Raw genomic sequence first — 18,652 nt, forward strand, 5'->3', positions numbered from 1 at the left:
TGCACCAGCCACCTTCCAACATGGTCAGCTAACATGAGATAAACACATTAATGTTTGCGGAATGAGGAAGAACATCAGGCATTGCACATCTACTGGAGCACACAATCATACATATTTAAGTAAGCATTATGGGAAAGACACAAAGGAGTTACAGACATTTGGCTGCAAGTGGGCATTGATTGAAATCAATGGCTGCAGGATCAGAATAGTGTCTGTTCTTTCAGACATGTCCAAAAGAACAGACACCACATATACATTATGGAAAAATTCGTTCTGTTTATTAAGATTCTTATCAGGTTCTTTTCTTTTGATAGTATCAATTTTTAGTTTTTCGAGCATATCAAGATGCAGTCTCATGTTTGTTCTGTGCAAAATCTCCATGTTATTGCCAGTACTAGTGATTTGAGGGTTATGTGTTGATTTATGTGAACCTAGTGCAGTTTTACTTTTCATAAGTATATGTCCATTGAAGCAAGTTTTAAATGTTCTGTTCATCTGTCCAATACAGTTCTTTTGGTAGTGTCATCACATGTCACATGTTATCTTATAAGCATGATACTATAAATACTTATTCTTTCCCTGTGACATTTTATGACAAACCCTTTTCTCCAACATATTTCTGATTCTTAATGTTACTTTTATGTTAGACATATGCAGCAACCTTTCACACTTATCAGCATAACATACTGTGGCACAACTTTTGATAATACTGAAAAGTCCCTAAGTAAATATAACTTAAAAGTTGCCTGTAAAATAAGAAACTGGGTGGGACCAAGATCCAGCAGAACATCTCAAAGTGAAAGGATAAGAATTTACACTCCAGTGTTTATCAGATAAATTATGATGACTTCCGATAACTTATGATGATATCCAGAACTATATTGGGCAGATGGGTCAAACATTTGCAACTCACCTCAGTGAACATACACTTCTACAAAGTAAAACTGTGTTAGGGGCACATTTATGAACAAATCATAATAACATGGAGATTTTGAAAAGAGCAAACAATGGAACTCGTTGGTAGTTATCCTTGCAACACATCCTTTGCTCCCATAATCGTCCTTGCCTTAATCTCCAATAACCCACTGTCCCCACACCCTCTACCCAACAGTTTCTCCTTTCTCCACCTTGTCACTCCCTCCCATATTCAGGTCCAAATGTCTCTTCACATTTGCAACTTCTCACTGTCTCCAACAACTGTGCATCACATGCCTAGCCCGTGCACCTATCACCCCTCCCTCTCGCATTCATAGCCAGTAAACCCACTGCCTTCTGCATAGCCATTAGCCAAGCACTCCCAATCCCTCCCCCTGCCTCCCACCTCTTTCTCCTTCTAACCACACCACCTGACATAACCGCTATTACAATCTAGACCACCTGCCAAAATGCAGGATTGTGTATCTAGTCAGCAGCATGTAGATGCAGAGGCATGCATGTGCATGTTGTAATCTGCCCCTCCCTAACATCATTTGTTGATTGTCACTGCCTTTATGGTTAACTCTTTTAATAAGCTTTGAGAGGAGTAATATTTACAATAAACATTTTACTTATTTTCTTTTCTCATAGCGGACTCCAGTTCTTCACATCTAGGGACTGATTCTTGAAGCTGAAATTTTGATATTTTAGGATCTCATGGTTCCAATTGACATAAATAATTTTGAAGTAAGCCTGTAAAGATTTTTTTAATTTTCTTCATGATAATTTATTCTCTCACATTTTTCTGTTTCACATTGGTTTTTGAATTTTCACATTAATGAAGCCAAAAATTACATTGTTCTTCCCAAAAATAAAAGCATGTCTGATCTCATCAGAGGCATGCCCACTATTACTTCACTCTGTGGTACTAACAATATTCTAAAGGGTTTACAAATTCTCTTGACAAATGAAGTTCTATTAATTTGTATTATTATTTTATAAATGAATCCAGAAATAAGCATAATAAACAGTACTAAACTGCATAATTAATGCTGGAAATTTTAAATGTGCCAAATATTTTGTGTGTATGCCTGTTGATGACTCACTGCTTCTGCTTTTCAGGGAGTGGATTCATGTAAATGTTTGAAAGGTAATAATCATTGTTTGCAGAATAATATATCAGATGAGTCTAACTGTGATTGTTGTGGAAGAAATTTCAGAATTTGGAGTACATACAGAACAGTGTTGACCACATAAAACATGTACCAGTAATAAACATAGGCACTAGATTAAATGAATGATGTAATAGTAAATAATCAAATGTACTATTGTTAAATCATTGTGAGACTAGACAAATATGCTCTTAGCAACAAAGTAACTTTCTCCAGATTTGTGGTAGTTCCCAGTCTGGGTGGTGTCACTGTTCACACTCCAGCCCTTTCTCCATTCTCCAAGATAAATCTGCACATGACCTCAACCACCAAAGCTTGATCTGTAAATGTATGACAACGCCTACATTAATCCATTACACAACATAAAAATGCTGAAATTGGCAGCAATCTGCGAATATAAGATGATCCTGTATTTTTAGAATTATGAATTTGGGTAAAAACTCCATCTTATAATAGGGTAATTTTTCAGCTGTAGACTGCTGAAGGTGGACCACGCTCCTCTATTTAAGAGGAGACAGTGTGCATGTGTTATTTGAGTACACGCACATCTGCAGCAAGTGTGTGCTTTGCTCTGAACGCTCTCCATAGTGCAGGCTGATATCAGATCTATCATCTTTGTTCTATAAAACTAAAACAGAACATCAGCTATGTGGAACCTGAAGATTCCCAGTTTCAGGATTCCTTGTGATGTCCTGGAAACTTCTGCCTTATTAATAAGGTCCTTAGACAGTCATATTTCAGATTCTGGAATTGAGGTGGCAGGTGTTTACAGAATTCTGTGTAGCAGCAAATTTTATATAGGGCAAACCACACGTGCCATTCAGGAGTGCATTGTGGGACACCAGTGGGATACTCATCTTCTCTAAACCAGCAAACCACTATTGCATATTTTGGGACTGCATCATGGAAGGATCAGTGGAAATAAGTGTTCTGAGAACCTTACCAATCAGGATTGAGGTTATCATCTGGACAGTGCGTGGAATCTATGATTGGAAAACTCCATGTGTTATCAGCATTCTCTTCTCGTTTAACAGAATGAAGACAATCACTCCAATATCAATAACAAAAACTTCCACCATAGAGAGCTCTCAGAATAATGCACAGACTTGCAGCAGTGGCTCATGGAATCAAGTAATGTTACTGGAATACCACACATGAGCCTGCAATGTTTTCAATAGAGGAGCTTGGTGTATGGCTAGAAGACTCTCCAGTGACATACCATGACAAGGAGCTACTGGCAGCAGACACCACACAACTTCACAGAAATATTTCCTTTGCGTAGTTATAAATCCCGTCTCTGTAGATGTACATGATTTTTTCCTGGTGTTGATGATGAGAGAATAGTTCATGGGTGTAATACTAGATCCTGAAGTCCAAAAGACACATTATTTTGACAAACAACCATGTTGCCATTATCAGGTGTGCTGATGAACCAACTGCGTATGTGTGAGGAGAGGGGTTCTATGTCCACCTTCGTTTTATATGTACATGTTAATCACTACCAACATAGGTCTATGACACATCTGTTGTTACTATACCCAAACCTCCATGTAGATTAAGAGGTTAAAAGGGATTTCTGACAACAACAACAACAGACTGGCTTCTGATGCAGGTAGAGCAGAGTACCATCAAGCACATTGTGCATTGAATGCATTCCTGGCTGCAAACTTAAAATGGAGTTACAGACAGTTGTGAAGGAGAGGGAGGCAAAAGTGGGGGTGGTGGGATATCATGGATATAGAAGTCCAGCTCTGGCCATGAGCAGTCAGTTCATAACCGCACCTGATGATGACAACATCTCAAATGCTAAAATATTGTGTTCCTTGGACAACAAGATCCAGAGGTCATCATAAATAAACAGAAAAACTGAGGCATCAAGATTTAAGATTAACATCACAAAGACTAATATTATACAGCCTGAAACAAATATCATAGACCTGATGGTGCCAGAAATAGACAACAATAAACTAAAAGAAAATGCATGTAAAATTCCTTGGTGTTTATATGGATAAAAATCTGTAACTGGGTCAATACTCAAGATAAAATAATTAAGAAGTTATATTTTACACCTGGCATTATCTACATCTACATAATAGTCTGAAAGACAGTATACAGAGCAGTGCAAAGGGTACTTTGTACCATTGTGTTAGTTAGAATATCAGAGAGCTGTCTCATTTTTCATACTTTCATACCCTATTGTCTTCCAGAATTATCCTCTGGGCTGTGTAAATAAAATAAAGAAAGTGTTCACTCACCAAAAGCAAGCAGTAGGATCACATAATTTGCACAGGCCTCTTCAAAGAACATTGAATTTTTACACTAATTTTCCACTGCATTATTTTTATACTAATAATAATAAAAACAGTTTCACATAGATAACTGTTGTTCTGTGTTAAGTGTCAGTGGGTCACACAGATATTAAGCTATCAATAGCAGATAATTAGTAATTACAGTGTGTTCCAACTATCTGATGGCTGCTCTCACAGCACAGTAGATGGTGGACAGTGAGTGCTCCTCTGGTAAATCAGATGCTATGTCACCGACCTGCTACTGCAGTACTAAATTTAAAATGTATGCAAATCAATTTTGTACTCACCCAATCATGTAAGGAAATGCTAGAACTGTCTGCCATTGTTTTCTATGCATCCCTGACATTTACTCAAGAAATTATTCTCCCACAATGTAATTCTCTTTGAGAAATTGAATCTGTTGGCTTGTGAATATTATCTTTGAGTTCCTGTAATGTGTACAGATTTATTGTGCATGCTTTATCCTTTATTGCTTCCCACAAATAGAAATCACACGTGGTTAAATTGGGACTTTCAGTGGGCAAGATATTGTTACTAATGATTCTACCATGGAACACATTGTGAACTGCATGCAAAACAACATTGGCTGTGTGTGCCCACGCCAAATCCTGTTGAAAAATTTGAAGCTTCATTCTGTTTCATTCAATTCATTGAAAAATGGTTGTAAAACGTTTTGCACATATATTTCACTTTTAGCTGTGTCATCAAAAAAATTGGGCCTATTACTCTGTCACCACTAACCTCACACCACACTACACTCATATTTTCTGATAATGAAGGGGTTACTCATGAAGCAGAGGAGATCTTTCAGCACTCCAATGTCAACAGTTTTGGGAATTGATATATCCATGTAAATGGAACCAGGCCTCATCTGAAAACAGAAGGAGGTAAGGATCTGTTCCATCATCATGCATTTGTCAAAATACCCATTTGCAAAACCTAACTCTTTGTGCAGGATCAGCAGGTTTAAGTTCTTGCACTACATTTACATTATATGGCCTTAGCCCAAGTAATTTGGCAGCTTTTTGAACAGACAGGCAAGAAATTTGCATTTGCTGTGAAAGACATTTAAGAGACATTTTAGGGGAATTTTTGAGGCAGTATGCAGTGTCATTGATGTGAGCTTCTGTGAGCACTATAAGTTATCATTTACACTTTGTGTCATGAACATTTCCTGTTACACAATATTTATCACTAATTTATGAATTGCATCACAACTTAAATACATGGAAACTTCTGTTCAAACAATCTCCAGGCAATGTGAGCAGGCTTTGCAAATTGTAAATGGACACTCGCTGTGGAATGGAATACTTTGGTCTTGCCATTGTTGTGTTTGAGGACTTCACTGTTACACTCATGGTGTTTTTTCCACTGCTCAAATGACACTGGTCAAAAGGCAAGTAGTATGGCATTAACATGGATACATGAGATCTTATTTGACCAGCTTGTGTGGCCCCATAGCCTGGCAGACATGACCCTGTATTTGCTGTCATCAGATGAATGGAACACCTTGTATTTAATATAGTTGAGGACACAGTAGCTTCTTCTTCAAGTTATTGTTATTTTTGTTACTTTCATGTTGTCAAATGTAGCTTAAATTCAGCACAAATAGTTTTTAACAGTTTAACTATAGTGCTTTATAATTACTGTTGTTGCTAGCTTATAAGTGATTAACTTTTTAAATGTATTCCCTGACTGATTCATGATGGGCTGTATGACAGGTGACAGATGAGTTAATGAAAGAATGAATAAATGAATCAGTGCTACCATGTGCTGGAACATGTGAATTTAGATCTATACTAAAGCCACACCTCTATTAAACTATGTGCTGTTCAAGATTTTTGGCTGTTTTGCCTTGATACTCTACTTTCTTTAGAGCCCTTACCAGATCCTACAATATTCCCAGATGATTCTCAATTTACCATCATCCCCTCCCAGTGCCAAAGAATGATGGTGCTGCACTTAAGCCAGCATGATTGGTCAGTCATTCCATCCTAATGTTTTTTGACGGGGTTGCTTGCACATACTGCCATCAGTAACTGGTTGCAAACAGAGCACAGTTGGTAGTCCCAGCTCTGTTTTTGAAGCCATCATAGGTCCTAATTTTGATGGTTTTCTCTATTACAATGTTCCAAACTCAAATGGCCAAGCATAGCTCTCCAATCCACTCAAAATCAAACATATAGCTTTTTTCCATGCATTACTGATTCATCTTTCTGTGCTGCAAAACAGGGTTGTGTACACTCAGTGTAACTCAGCCCACTCACTCACCAAATTCTGTAGACACCAGGTGAATGCAAACTCATGGATCCTTCAGACACGCACTATGCCCCAGACCTGGTTCATAAACAGAGCTCCCGTACCATTTCCCCTCACACACCAATCCTCTCACCACCTCAAGAATGAGCCACAAATGAGTGCTCTCTTCATCACTCAAAACCACTGCAGACTGAAACAGCTGAACCACATCTTTTTCCAGGGCTTTGATTATCTATCATCATGCCTTGAAATGAGGGTCATCCTACCCGATATACTTCCCACCCCTTCTGAAGTGATATCCTCTCACCTTCCAACCTCCACAACATCTTAGTCCATCCCTATGCCACTCCCAATCCCAGACACCTGTCACAAGGGTCATATCACTGTGGAAGACTCAGGTGCAAGTTCTGCACAGTCCATCCACCCAGCATTTCCTATTCTCATCCTGTCACAGACTAATCCTACCCCATCAGAAGCTGGGCCACATCTGAAAGCAGCCATGTCCTATATCAGCTCTGCTGCAATCACTGCACAGCTTTTTTATACTGGTATGACTGCCAACCAGCTGTCCGCCAGGATGAACAGCTGCTGCCAAACTGTGGCCAAGAAAAAGTATACCATCTTGTGGCACAACAGGCAGCTGAACATAGCATGCTTCATTTCAATGGCTTCTTCACTACCCGAGCTATATGTATCCTCCCCTCCACTTCCATCTTCTCTGAACTGTGCAGATAGGAGTAATCCTTACAACATATTCTCCACTCCTGTAATTATTCTGGTTTCAGCCTGGTGTAACATATTGTCCCCAAACCACCCACCCAATGGTTTGTACCCCTCTGCACTAAATCCGCCTCCCAATTATTATATCCATCTTCTACCAATACACCCGACCATCTTTATCCACTTCTATCCTTTTTTGCTTCGTTTTCCCTACCTTCTTACCACACTGTGCCTGTTGGCACCTAGTCCCTCCACATGCTGGCAGACAGCACTCCTCTCTTCCCCCACCCATACACTGCCCCCTTTACCCTTCCCCATCATCTTCAGATTGCTTTCCAGGTGACAGTTGCATTCTGGTCCGAGCTGTGTTACCTGCCATGTGTGTATGAGGTATGCTTGCATGTGTGAATGAATGGTATGTTCATCTCTTTCTGCTTCTGATGAAGGCTGTGGCTGAAAGCTTAAGTGTAAGTATCTTTTACTTGTACCTGTCTGCAATTCAACATGTCATCTTTACCGTAAGTAATGAATTATCTTTTCCTACATTGTTGATAAGCTAAATCTCTATTCTTCTGCAGTGGTTGTAAAACTATTTTGTTTCTTAAGACTCTTTGCAATGTTTGCTGTTGGTGGGGCCACACATGATAGAAACACAAGTTACTTGGTCTCTTTTTGTATTATTTGTGTATCACACATTGTTTGCATTGTCTTCTTATTTGTGTACGACTGTAACCATTCCTTTGGAAAAACCCTCTCAGGTATAGGTAACTGTTTGTGATCATGTATGGCCCAGATTTTTTGGAAAGAAGTGTTCAAAGCAGTGTTACATTTGGCTGGGTGACTGCATTTAGATGCATGCAAATACAGATTCACAGGTGTCAGTTTCCTGTGTACAAAGTTACCTAATATGCCATCTTGCACCTTCTACAAACAAAAGTCAAGAAATAGGAGGCAGCCACCTTACTCAACTTCCATAGCAAATTTTATTTTGTCTTGGATAGAACAGAGGACTACAGTAAGTTAGAGGACTCCAATAAAATCTATCCTACTAACTAGCACATAGTACATTGTAAGCATGTTTATTGTCCTTGACATTCTTGTCATTAGAAATATACTTGAATTCACTTTATCACAAATGTTATTTATGTGCATCTCCCATGTCAAGTACCTACTCACTGTCACACCCAGGAATTGATGTTTCTGTCTGTTTTAGATCAAAGTACCCAAGCTTGACAGTAGTATTGTTCAAGTTAAATGTTTTGTTTGCATGTACCTGCACGTATGTGATCTTCTTCACATTTATAAAAAGATTATTCCCTGTTTGCCATATTTAGAGAAGCTTGCTTTTGTTAAGTCTTCTGTTGAAACAGATTCTTACAATAAATGAAATGCCATCTGCAAACATGGCAGCATTTGCCCTACTGTTTTGGGCATATCGTTTACATATAAAATAAAAAAGAAGTGGGCCAAGCACTGATCTTTGAGGCACCTCCATATTTAACAAATTCAGAATTTGAGTAGACATTTTTAGTAGTATTATTCACATTTTGTTTTATTTTTACACAATGTTTTCTTTTCTATGAATTATTTTATGATATTCGCTGCTTTCCCCTGTTACCATAGCACTTACACTTTTCTAATAATGTGTTGTGACATACATAAGGAAAAACTTTTGAAAGGTCAAGAAACATACCACATACTTTCTTTTGTTGGTCTAGTGCCTTAGTTACACATGATACAAATTCAGCTTTTATTAGTGGATCTACCCTTACTACACCCATGATGGGCATCATTCAAAGTACTGCATTTTTCTATAAAATTTATATTATGTCTGTCAATAAACGTCCTTGTATTTCATGTAAGCCACCTGTAACAGTTATTGGTCATTAATTTCCTGGGTATTCCTTGCTCCGTCTCTAATGACCTCGTTGTCGACGGGATGTGAAACAGTAATATCCTCCTCCTTATTTCTTGCTGCCTCCTTTGAAAACAGGGATTACTTTACTCTTTTTTAAACATATTGGTAATATTCCTTCTTCCCTAGCTAAGTTTATGAGGAAAGTCAGAGGCTCTACTGTTTAGTCCCTGTATTTTTTGTTTAATACAGAAGCAGAAAATAACCTAGGATATTGTTTAAAGAAAACAAAAGGGCACAAGGGCACAAAATACATAGGTAGCAGAGGAGGAAACAATTCATTAGAGAAGGAAACACTTATTTTGGTTTGTAGTTTTAGACAGTTTCTGTTCTCTGCCAAACTTATATGAAGTCAGTATGTTCCTGTAAAGGTGGAAAGTTGTAACGACACCTCTTTTCTAGATGCTTCATTTGTCTTACCACAATATCCCTGTATTGCACATCAACATGGTCCACAACATCAAGGAAGTGATAGAAGACTGCCTTTTTGCCTTCCTTTTTCCTGAAAACCTTTACTGCAATTGGATGTTGTGAAAAAACATCACCAATAGCTTCACCAACATAAAACTGCTCTCTCATGTTTTCCTGTGTGATGAACACAACAATTATAAAATCTCTGTCTCATTCTTCCAATGGTTCATGTAAGATGACTCATTATGGACAGCACTGTTATTTATTTCATGCTCTTACAGCAATTCTGAAGGAATTTTGCTGACTGATAGTAGCTTCTTGCTATTCTTTCTTTAGCCATCCAATAAGTCTAAATTTGCACCCTGCTTTTGGAGGTGATGCTGTTTCCTGGAGACAGCAAAAGTTTCCTGCTTTTTCTTATGGCAGGACTACTGGTTCTGCTCAGATGCTCTTTTCATTCTCACACAGACATGAGCTAAGCACTTCATGTTGATTGAAGAGATTTCTGATCCAACAAATTCCAGCCCTGTTGTATGAATTTTTTCACCACGTGGCCTTGCCTGTTCAAATACTCCTGCACTGGATCACTGACATCATGTGTTTGCAAAGGGAATCCCCAATCACCCCATAGTAAAATCTCATTTTCTCATCTTCTTCAGTCAATATTGTCTGATGACCGAACTTCTTTGTAATGTTTCCTTAAACAGCCTGTGTGCAGAGTCATTTTGATACTTGATATTTTTCAGTAATATACCTTACACTTTTGTCTGTTCTTTTAAATTCTGAAACAGCATTAATTATGTTCTCTTCACGACATTTTTTGTAGATTTGCATGAAGGTCCATTTCACCACTTGAACTTACAATTTCGGAAAAAAATGACTATTTGAGAACAGCTATTGACAATAGACTATTGTAATATTGTAGCAAATCACTGTACAAGCAAAAGCACTATATGCAGTAGTACTAATATTTATAATGCTTTTTACTTTTATACACTGAAGTAGGTTTGAATAGAACTTCACAAAGCAGTTAATATTATTGTTGTTTTAACCACTTGATGAACAAAATAGTGGACAATGCTGCATGTGTGTCTGTACATAACCTCATTTAATTATTTAAGGAGACAGATGAGCATCAAAATAAACTTGAAATCAAATCCATTGAGCGCAACACAAAAAACACAGAAAATTCAAGCTGTTGCACTTCACCTTTACTTCCCCACTTCGCCCCAGTTGACAACAGTTGCCTCATTGTCTTGTATTATGTCTTTGTTTATGCAATCCCCTGTCAATGTCTGAAGTGGTATCTAACCACTCCCATGTACCTGTTGAAAGTTCCTTAGCAAGCGGCAAGTAATACAAAAACAAGTACAAGACTGCACATACACTTTTACAAGTCTGAAGATGATAGGAGCTACACTCATCATATTATCACATGATTTTTGCAAAGTCACCTGGCCAGAAACCTATGAAGTTTATTTGTTTAGTGCTCATTGTACTGCATGTGGGTACAGCTAAATCCTGTACTGCATTTTCTTCATAATTCAATGTATCTACCTGCCAGAGGTAGTTTTTAACTGTAGCAGCAGCCAGCTTTAATTTGAATCACCTCCTTACACCAAGTCAAAGCTTGTGTTAATTCTAACTCTCAGTGGAAGTCATACAAACTATGTGGAGCTAATGTAGTAGCACCTAACAATTTGTCAAAATTAAATAGAAAACATATATCAATGATCTCAAAATGTAAAATGAGTTTTAGTAGTATTTTAACAGCAATTATGCTACGTGTGGATTCAGTTGTGAAACAGAATGTGTATTAGCAATGGAATAATAGTGCAAAGCCAGTCACATTCTATATTACATCAATAAACACTGTTCTTTTCTTCTGTTTTCAGAATGTAGCAGACATAAAGAAGCTTAAATCTTCTGGAATATGCACAATAAAGGGGATTCAGATGTGCACTCGCAAAAAATTATGTGGCATTAAAGGTTTCTCTGAGGCTAAAGTTGACAAAATCAAAGAAGCATGTTGTAAGATTGGCACAGGGATGGGGTTTCTGACAGCATTAGAAGTTAGTGATAGGCGAAAATATGTTTTTCGAGTAAGCACAGGAAGCCAGGAATTAGAGTGAGTAAATATGTAAGATACCAACTGTGCTTAATTCTTAAAGCCACAGAAATTATTTTATTGAATCATTTTTATTTCTGCTCAGAATAAGAGTCACATATATTTCTGATTTTGCCGGCCTTGGTGGCCGTGCGGTTTTAGGCGCTCCAGTCCGGAACCACGCTGCTGCTACGGTCGCAGGTTCGAATCCTGCCTCGGGCATGGATGTGTGTGATGTCCTTAGGTTAGTTAGGTTTAAGTAGTTCTAAGTTCTAGAGGACTGATGACCACAGCAGTTGAGTCCCATAGTGCTCAGAGCCATTTGAACCATTTTATTTCTAATTTTCAGTAAACTTTTAGGCGGAGGTGTAGAATCCATGGCAATTACAGAAGCATTTGGAGAATTTCGAACTGGTAAAACACAGTTATGCCACACATTATGTGTGTCTGCACAAATGCCAGGTGCAAATGGTTATTGTGGTGGCAAAGTGATTTTCATTGATACAGAGCATACCTTGTATCCTTTTTCATATATTGCTAATCTATAACACAGAAGCTACACGTTATTACCTAATAAATTATTTTTATATTTATTGTTATAATTTTTATTATCATACTGATTAAATGGAAAATCTACATTTATTTTGTGAAAAGTGGAAGTATCACATGCATCAAACATTATAAAGGACATGGAATATGACTGTCTATACTGAATAAAAGTGAAGGTAATTACAGTGTAAATTTCTAACATGGTAATTAATCATGATACACAAATTAAATTAACATTAAGCTTAACATACAAGTCAAAGATGGGAGTAGACTAATAGAAAATCATCAGGAATTGGCAAATTTTATAAATGACTATTTCTTTGATACTGCTGAGAAGTTGCAATAAAATCTTCTTAACCCATTTGTAGCATTCACAGCAAATTACACAGTGAGTACAATTATGATATTTCCCTCAAAAGAGCTTGAAGTCAGGAAGAAATTAAAGAAAAAAACATGAAGCCAGGATGCACAGCTTTGGATCCAGCCTATTACAATGGTGTGCATAGACAGCATACAAACCCCATTTCAGAGAGTACAAGACATGAAGACAAAGTTCTCTTTGATGATGACAGCAACAGATACATCATAGTCTGATAAAAAGCAATAACTATTAAAGAAAGCAAATGAAATGGCCAAGGATGTTTACAGTGGAGCAGTATGTAGTAAATTAACACTGAACATTAAGAAAACAAGCACCTTGCACTTCGCATAAGGAGAAGAAAACAACTCTGACATATTAAGCACATATGTAACAAACACAGAGTTTTTAGGGATAAATATTGATTGTAAGTCAATATGGAATGAACACACAAAGATACGGGAAGAAAGAATATCACCAGCATGTTATGATCTTAGGGTAACAAACACAGAGTTTTTAGGGATAAATATTGATTGTAAGTCAATATGGAATGAACACACAAAGATACTGGAAGAAAGGATATCACCAGCATGCTATGATCTTAGGGTTCTGTTATAAGTGAGTCTTAGTTAGGGGATACTTTTGTGAGGATCAAAGGCACAAAACAGGCAGACAGTTTTCAAACTGCAGAATGGGGCTGCATGGGTAATAACTAAAAATAATAGTCAAGCCACCATAAGAAACAATTTTTAAAAAACTGAATATTCTTATTGCACCATGTGAGTACATGTACCAATCAGTTGTGCATATCAGGGAAAACATTATTAAGTATTTCACTTATAGTTCTACATATAATCATGGAACAAAAGCCAATTTGGGCTTCAATTTACCAAAGGGAAAGAAAAAACAATATTTTCTATCTGGGAACAAAACATTATAATAAATCACCCAAGGAGATGAACAGATTACTAAAATACATTTGTTTAAAACTTACTTCATGAGTAGTGCTTGCTCCACCATTAATAATTGCTTAATGGAATTGGAGTAATGGTTAATATCAGAAGCAGCCAGCTAAAAACCCCTGTAACAGTACAAAATATGATTACTGAGTACTGCTTTTACCAAAAAATCATGTCCCAAGCTTCATAGTACATGATAGTAATGTCTCTTCATCTCCTGAGCTCAAAGTCTCACTCATTATGAGAGTATGCTTCCAGTTTTTCAGACATACTGAAGAGAGGACATGAAGACATGAATGGGGCATAATAATATGCTTACAGGTCTGGAATTAGTTTTCTGAACAACCTGGAGGAAAAGTGAAATACATAGCAGTACGTCATGGTCTAGGAGTCACCAGCAGGTGTCTATAGTGTGTACAGGGATACAGACGTCAGATTTGGGAGGTCCAAGTTTGCTCTATCTGGCCATTCTGACTTAAGTTTTCCTGAACCATTTCAGGCTTAGCTCATCTAATTTATACAAAAGTGGTGATCTCCTGCTGACTACAATCCTACTACCACCCAAACACATTTAGCATAAGAACCACGAAGATAAGATACTAGAAATAGGGTTCATATGGAGGCATATAGTGAGTTGCATATCTGCAAGTGGAACAGAAAAGAAAATAATTAGTAGTGATATCGGGAACCCTCCACTACACACCATACAGGGAGTAGTGGAGAATGTGTGTACATGAAGATATTCAGCTACCAAACATTGTCCTGTCATTTTTTTATCATTGCTCTATGGAGAGCCCTGTAAAAAAAGTTACCATTGGGCCAGACAAGTGGTCTGGCCATAGATACTCTGTGCTACCTATGCAAAGCTGGGGTGGGTTGCTAGCCCATAATAAATGGACCATTAACTGGAGACCGATGGCCTCTGTAACTAACTGACAAATTCTGAAACGCATTTAATTTTGGCAACCTTAATTTTTTGTGTGGCCGTAGATTAATTATAAAATTTGATGAGCCTGGTCAGTTTAGAATTGCAATGCTACTGTGTTGACATGAAGTTATAATTCACTGAAAAGATCACATTTTTGTTATGTTTCATACTTGAAAATTTATTGTTTTAGTCATATTCATTCTGAAAATCATTTGAATTTTTATTTTGAATCTTTTGTATGTCTGAGTGTCTTATTTCATTGCCTGATTTGTTTAGTGTTACAAACTTTTGATCTGGACCATTTTCTTGCTTGTCATTAACTCCATAGCATGCACAAGACTTTAATTTAGCATGAAAGAATCTTTTCATGTAATGTTGATTTCATCATGGTCTTTGCATGCCCTGTGACTTGTGTATATGGTCACACAAGTTGTGTGGTGGCACCGGTTGGCTCAGCAGCATCAACACATTGTCATCTGTGTCCTGGAGCTCATCAACAGATACTTGCATCCACTTAAGTGCTCAAACTAATGCCAGACAGTCTTGCAAAGATGTATTAGTTAAGCCGAGACAGACTTTCTTTAATTTATTGCCTGGGAATGCATATCAGGATATTTTGAATGAGAGAACCTACATATGATTTCTTATACTTTTCATTTCCACACTGAAATTTACACTCTTTCATTGTTGTTGTGGTCTTCAGTACCACCTTCCTCTTCATTTGTGTTTCCACTACATCTTTGTTTCCCTATCATCCTGGAGTCTGAGTGACTTACCTCACATATGTGTATTTATATCCCTGTGTTTTACTATCACCTGCCTCATAGATACTCTCACTAGGGAGTTCAATACCATTTCCTTTGTTGTTGTTGTGGTCTTCAGTCCTGAGACTGGTTTGATGCAGCTCTCCATGCTACTCTATCCTGTGCAAGCTTCTTCATCTCCCAGTACCTACTGCAACCTACATCCTTCTGAATCTGCTTAGTGTATTCATCTCTTGGTCTCCCTCTACAATTTTTACCCTCCACACTGCCCTCCAATGCTAAATTTGTGATCCCTTGATGCCTCAGAACATGTCCTACCAACCAATCCCTTCTTCTAGTCAAGTTGTGCCACAAACTCCTCTTCTCCCCAATTCTATTCAATACTTCCTCATTAGTTATGTGATCTACCCATCTGATCTTCAGCATTCTTCTGTAGCACCACATTTCGAAAGCTTCTATTCTCTTCTTGTCTTAGATATTTATCATCCACGTTTCACTTCCATACATGGCTACACTCCATACAAATACTTTCAGAGATGACTTCCTGACATTTAAATCTATACTCGACGTTAACAAATTTCTCTTCTTCAGAAACGCTTTCCTTGTCATTGTCAGTCTACATTTTATATCCTCTCTACTTCGACCATCATCATTTATTTTGCTCCCCAAATAGCAAAACTCCTTTACTACTTTAAGTGTCTCATTTCCTAATCTAATTCCCTGAGCATCGCCCGACTTAATTCGACTACATTCCATTATCCTCGTTTTGCTTTTGTTGATGTTCATCTTATACCCTCCTTTCAAGACACTGTCCATTCCGTTCAAGTACTCTTCCCAGTCCTTTGCTGTCTCTGACAGAATTACAATATCATCGGCGAACCTCAAAGTTTTTATTTCTTCTCCATGGATTTTAATACCTACTCCGAACATTTCTTTTGTTTCCTTTATTGCTTGCTCAATATACAGATTGAATAACATCAGGGATAGGCTACAACCCTGTCTCGCTCCCTTCCCAACCACTGCTTCCCTTTCATATCCCTCGACTCATATGACTGCCATCTGCTTTCTGTACAAATTGTAAATAGCCTTTCTCTCCCTGTATTTTACCCCTGCCACCTTCAGAATTTAAAAGAGAGTATTCCAGTCAACATTGTCAAAAGCTTTCTCTAAGTCTACAAATGCTAGAAATGTAGGTTTGCCTTTCCTTAATCTTTCTTCTAAGATAAGTTGTAAGGTCAGTATTGCCTCTCATGTTCCAACATTCCTACAGAATCCAAACTGATCTTCCTCAAGGTCAGCTTCTGCCAGTTTTTCCATTCGTCTGTCAAGAATTCGCGTTAGTATTTTGCAGCTGTGACTTATTAAACTGATAGTTCAATAATTTTCACATCTGTCAACACCTGCTTTCTTTGGGATTGGGATTATTATATTCTGCTTGAAGTCTGAGGGTATTTCACCTGTCTCATACATCTTGCTCACCAGATGGTAGAGTTTTGTCAGGACTGGCTCTCCCAAGGCTGTCAGTAGTTCTAATGGAATGTTGTCTACTCCGGGGGCTTTGTTTCGACTCAGGTCTTTCAGTGATCTGTCAAACTCTTCACGCAATATCATATCTCCCATTTCATCTTCATCTACATCCTCTTCCATTTCCATAATATTGTCCTCAAGTACATCGCCCTTGTATAGACCCTCTATATACTCCTTCCACCTTTCCACTTCCCCTTCTTTGCTTAGAACTGGGTTTCCATCAAAGCCCTTGATATTCATGCAAGTGGTTCTCCTTTCTCCAAAAGTATCTTTAATTTTCCTGTACACAGCATCTATCTTACCCCTATTTAGATAAGCCTCTACATCCTTACATTTGTCCTCTAGCCATCCCGTCAATCTCATTTTTGAGACGTTTGTATTTCTTTTTGCCTGCTTCATTTAGTGCATTTTTATATTCTCTCCTTTCATCAATAAAATACAATATTTCTTCTGTTACCCAAGGGTTTCTACTAGCCCTCGTCTTTTTACCTATTTGATCCTCTGCTGCCTTCACTATTTCATTCCTCAAAGCTACCCATTCTTCTTCTACTGTATTTCTTTCCCCCATTCCTGTCAATTGTTTCCTTATGCTCTCCCTGAAACTCTGTACAGCCTCTGGTTTAGTCAGTTTATCCAGGTCCCATCTCCTTAAATTCCCACCTTTTTGCAGTTTCTTCAGTTTTAATCTACAGTTTATAACCAATAGATTGTGGTCAGAGTCCACATTTGCCCCTGGAGATGTCTTACAATTTAAAACCTGGTTCCTAAATCTCTGTCTTACCATTATATAATCTATCTGATACCTTTTAGTATCTCCAGTATTCTTCCATGTATACAACCTTCTTTTATGATTCTTGAACCAAGTGTTAGCTATGATTAAGTTATGCTCTGTGCAGAATTCTACCAGGCGGCTTCCTCTTTCACTTCTTAGCCCCAATCCGTAATCACCTACTATGTTTCCTTCTCTCCGTTTTCCTACTCTTGAATGCCAGTCACTCCCTTCACTATCTGAATAATTTCTTTTATCTCATCATACATTTTATTAATTTCTTTGTCATCTGCAGATCTAGTTGTCATATAAACTTGTACTACTGTAGTAGGCATGGGCTTCGTGTCTATCTTGGCCACAATAATGCGTTCACTATGCTGTTTGTAGTAGCTAACCCATACTCCTATTTTTTTTATTCATTATTAAACCTACTCCTGCATTACCACTATTTGATTTTGTATTTATAACCCTGTATTCACCTGACCAAAAGTCTTGTTCCTCCTGCCACCAAACTAAGCCCCATAATTGTGAAAAATTATACAAAATGTATTTAAGCCTCAGGATAATGAAAGCTTTGTGCTTATTATCATCTGATACTTGATGTGTGATGAAATGTTGTTCCTGTGAGGAGATATAATTCTGCCAGGCTTCAAGTTTTCAGTCAGATACTGGTGGTATCATAAAAATTTCCTGGCCCTGTTGCTTCTTAGCTCCTATTTTGTCCAAGTGCACCACAAGCAGCTCTTGTGTATTGTAAATTTGCTGCAGCATATGCAGTTGACACATTGGTTGAGCCATGTCTGAAAAATGTAGCTCAGAATACTACACAATATTCTCCTGAATCCTGCTTGAAAGGAAACTGGATTAGGAGTCCACATGCAGATTTAAGCACTTAGAAATCAATGTAAAGGTGACATTCTAAATTAAAGTGTTGCCACATAAAGGTGCCAATTGCTCACTCAGATTTGGTTTGCGTGGAAATCCTTTCAT

The 18,652-nt window shown here is 37.8% G+C and overlaps 1 protein-coding gene across 7 annotated transcripts in view; it reads left to right on the top strand.

Moving 5' to 3' along the window:
• The window catches only part of LOC126354490 (meiotic recombination protein DMC1/LIM15 homolog), a 108,735-nt gene that overhangs the window by 37,912 nt on the left and 52,171 nt on the right, over positions 1-18,652 (top strand). For all 7 annotated transcript variants that reach the window (XM_050004213.1, XM_050004214.1, XM_050004215.1 and 4 more), the window contains 2 exons: positions 11,597-11,829; positions 12,158-12,325. In XM_050004213.1, coding sequence (XP_049860170.1) covers positions 11,597-11,829; positions 12,158-12,325 — 401 coding nt within the window. The remainder of the gene's footprint in view (positions 1-11,596; positions 11,830-12,157; positions 12,326-18,652) is intronic.

The sequence above is a fragment of the Schistocerca gregaria genome, chromosome 3, assembly GCF_023897955.1.
Source record: "Schistocerca gregaria isolate iqSchGreg1 chromosome 3, iqSchGreg1.2, whole genome shotgun sequence".
NCBI classification, from domain to species: Eukaryota; Metazoa; Arthropoda; class Insecta; order Orthoptera; family Acrididae; genus Schistocerca; species Schistocerca gregaria.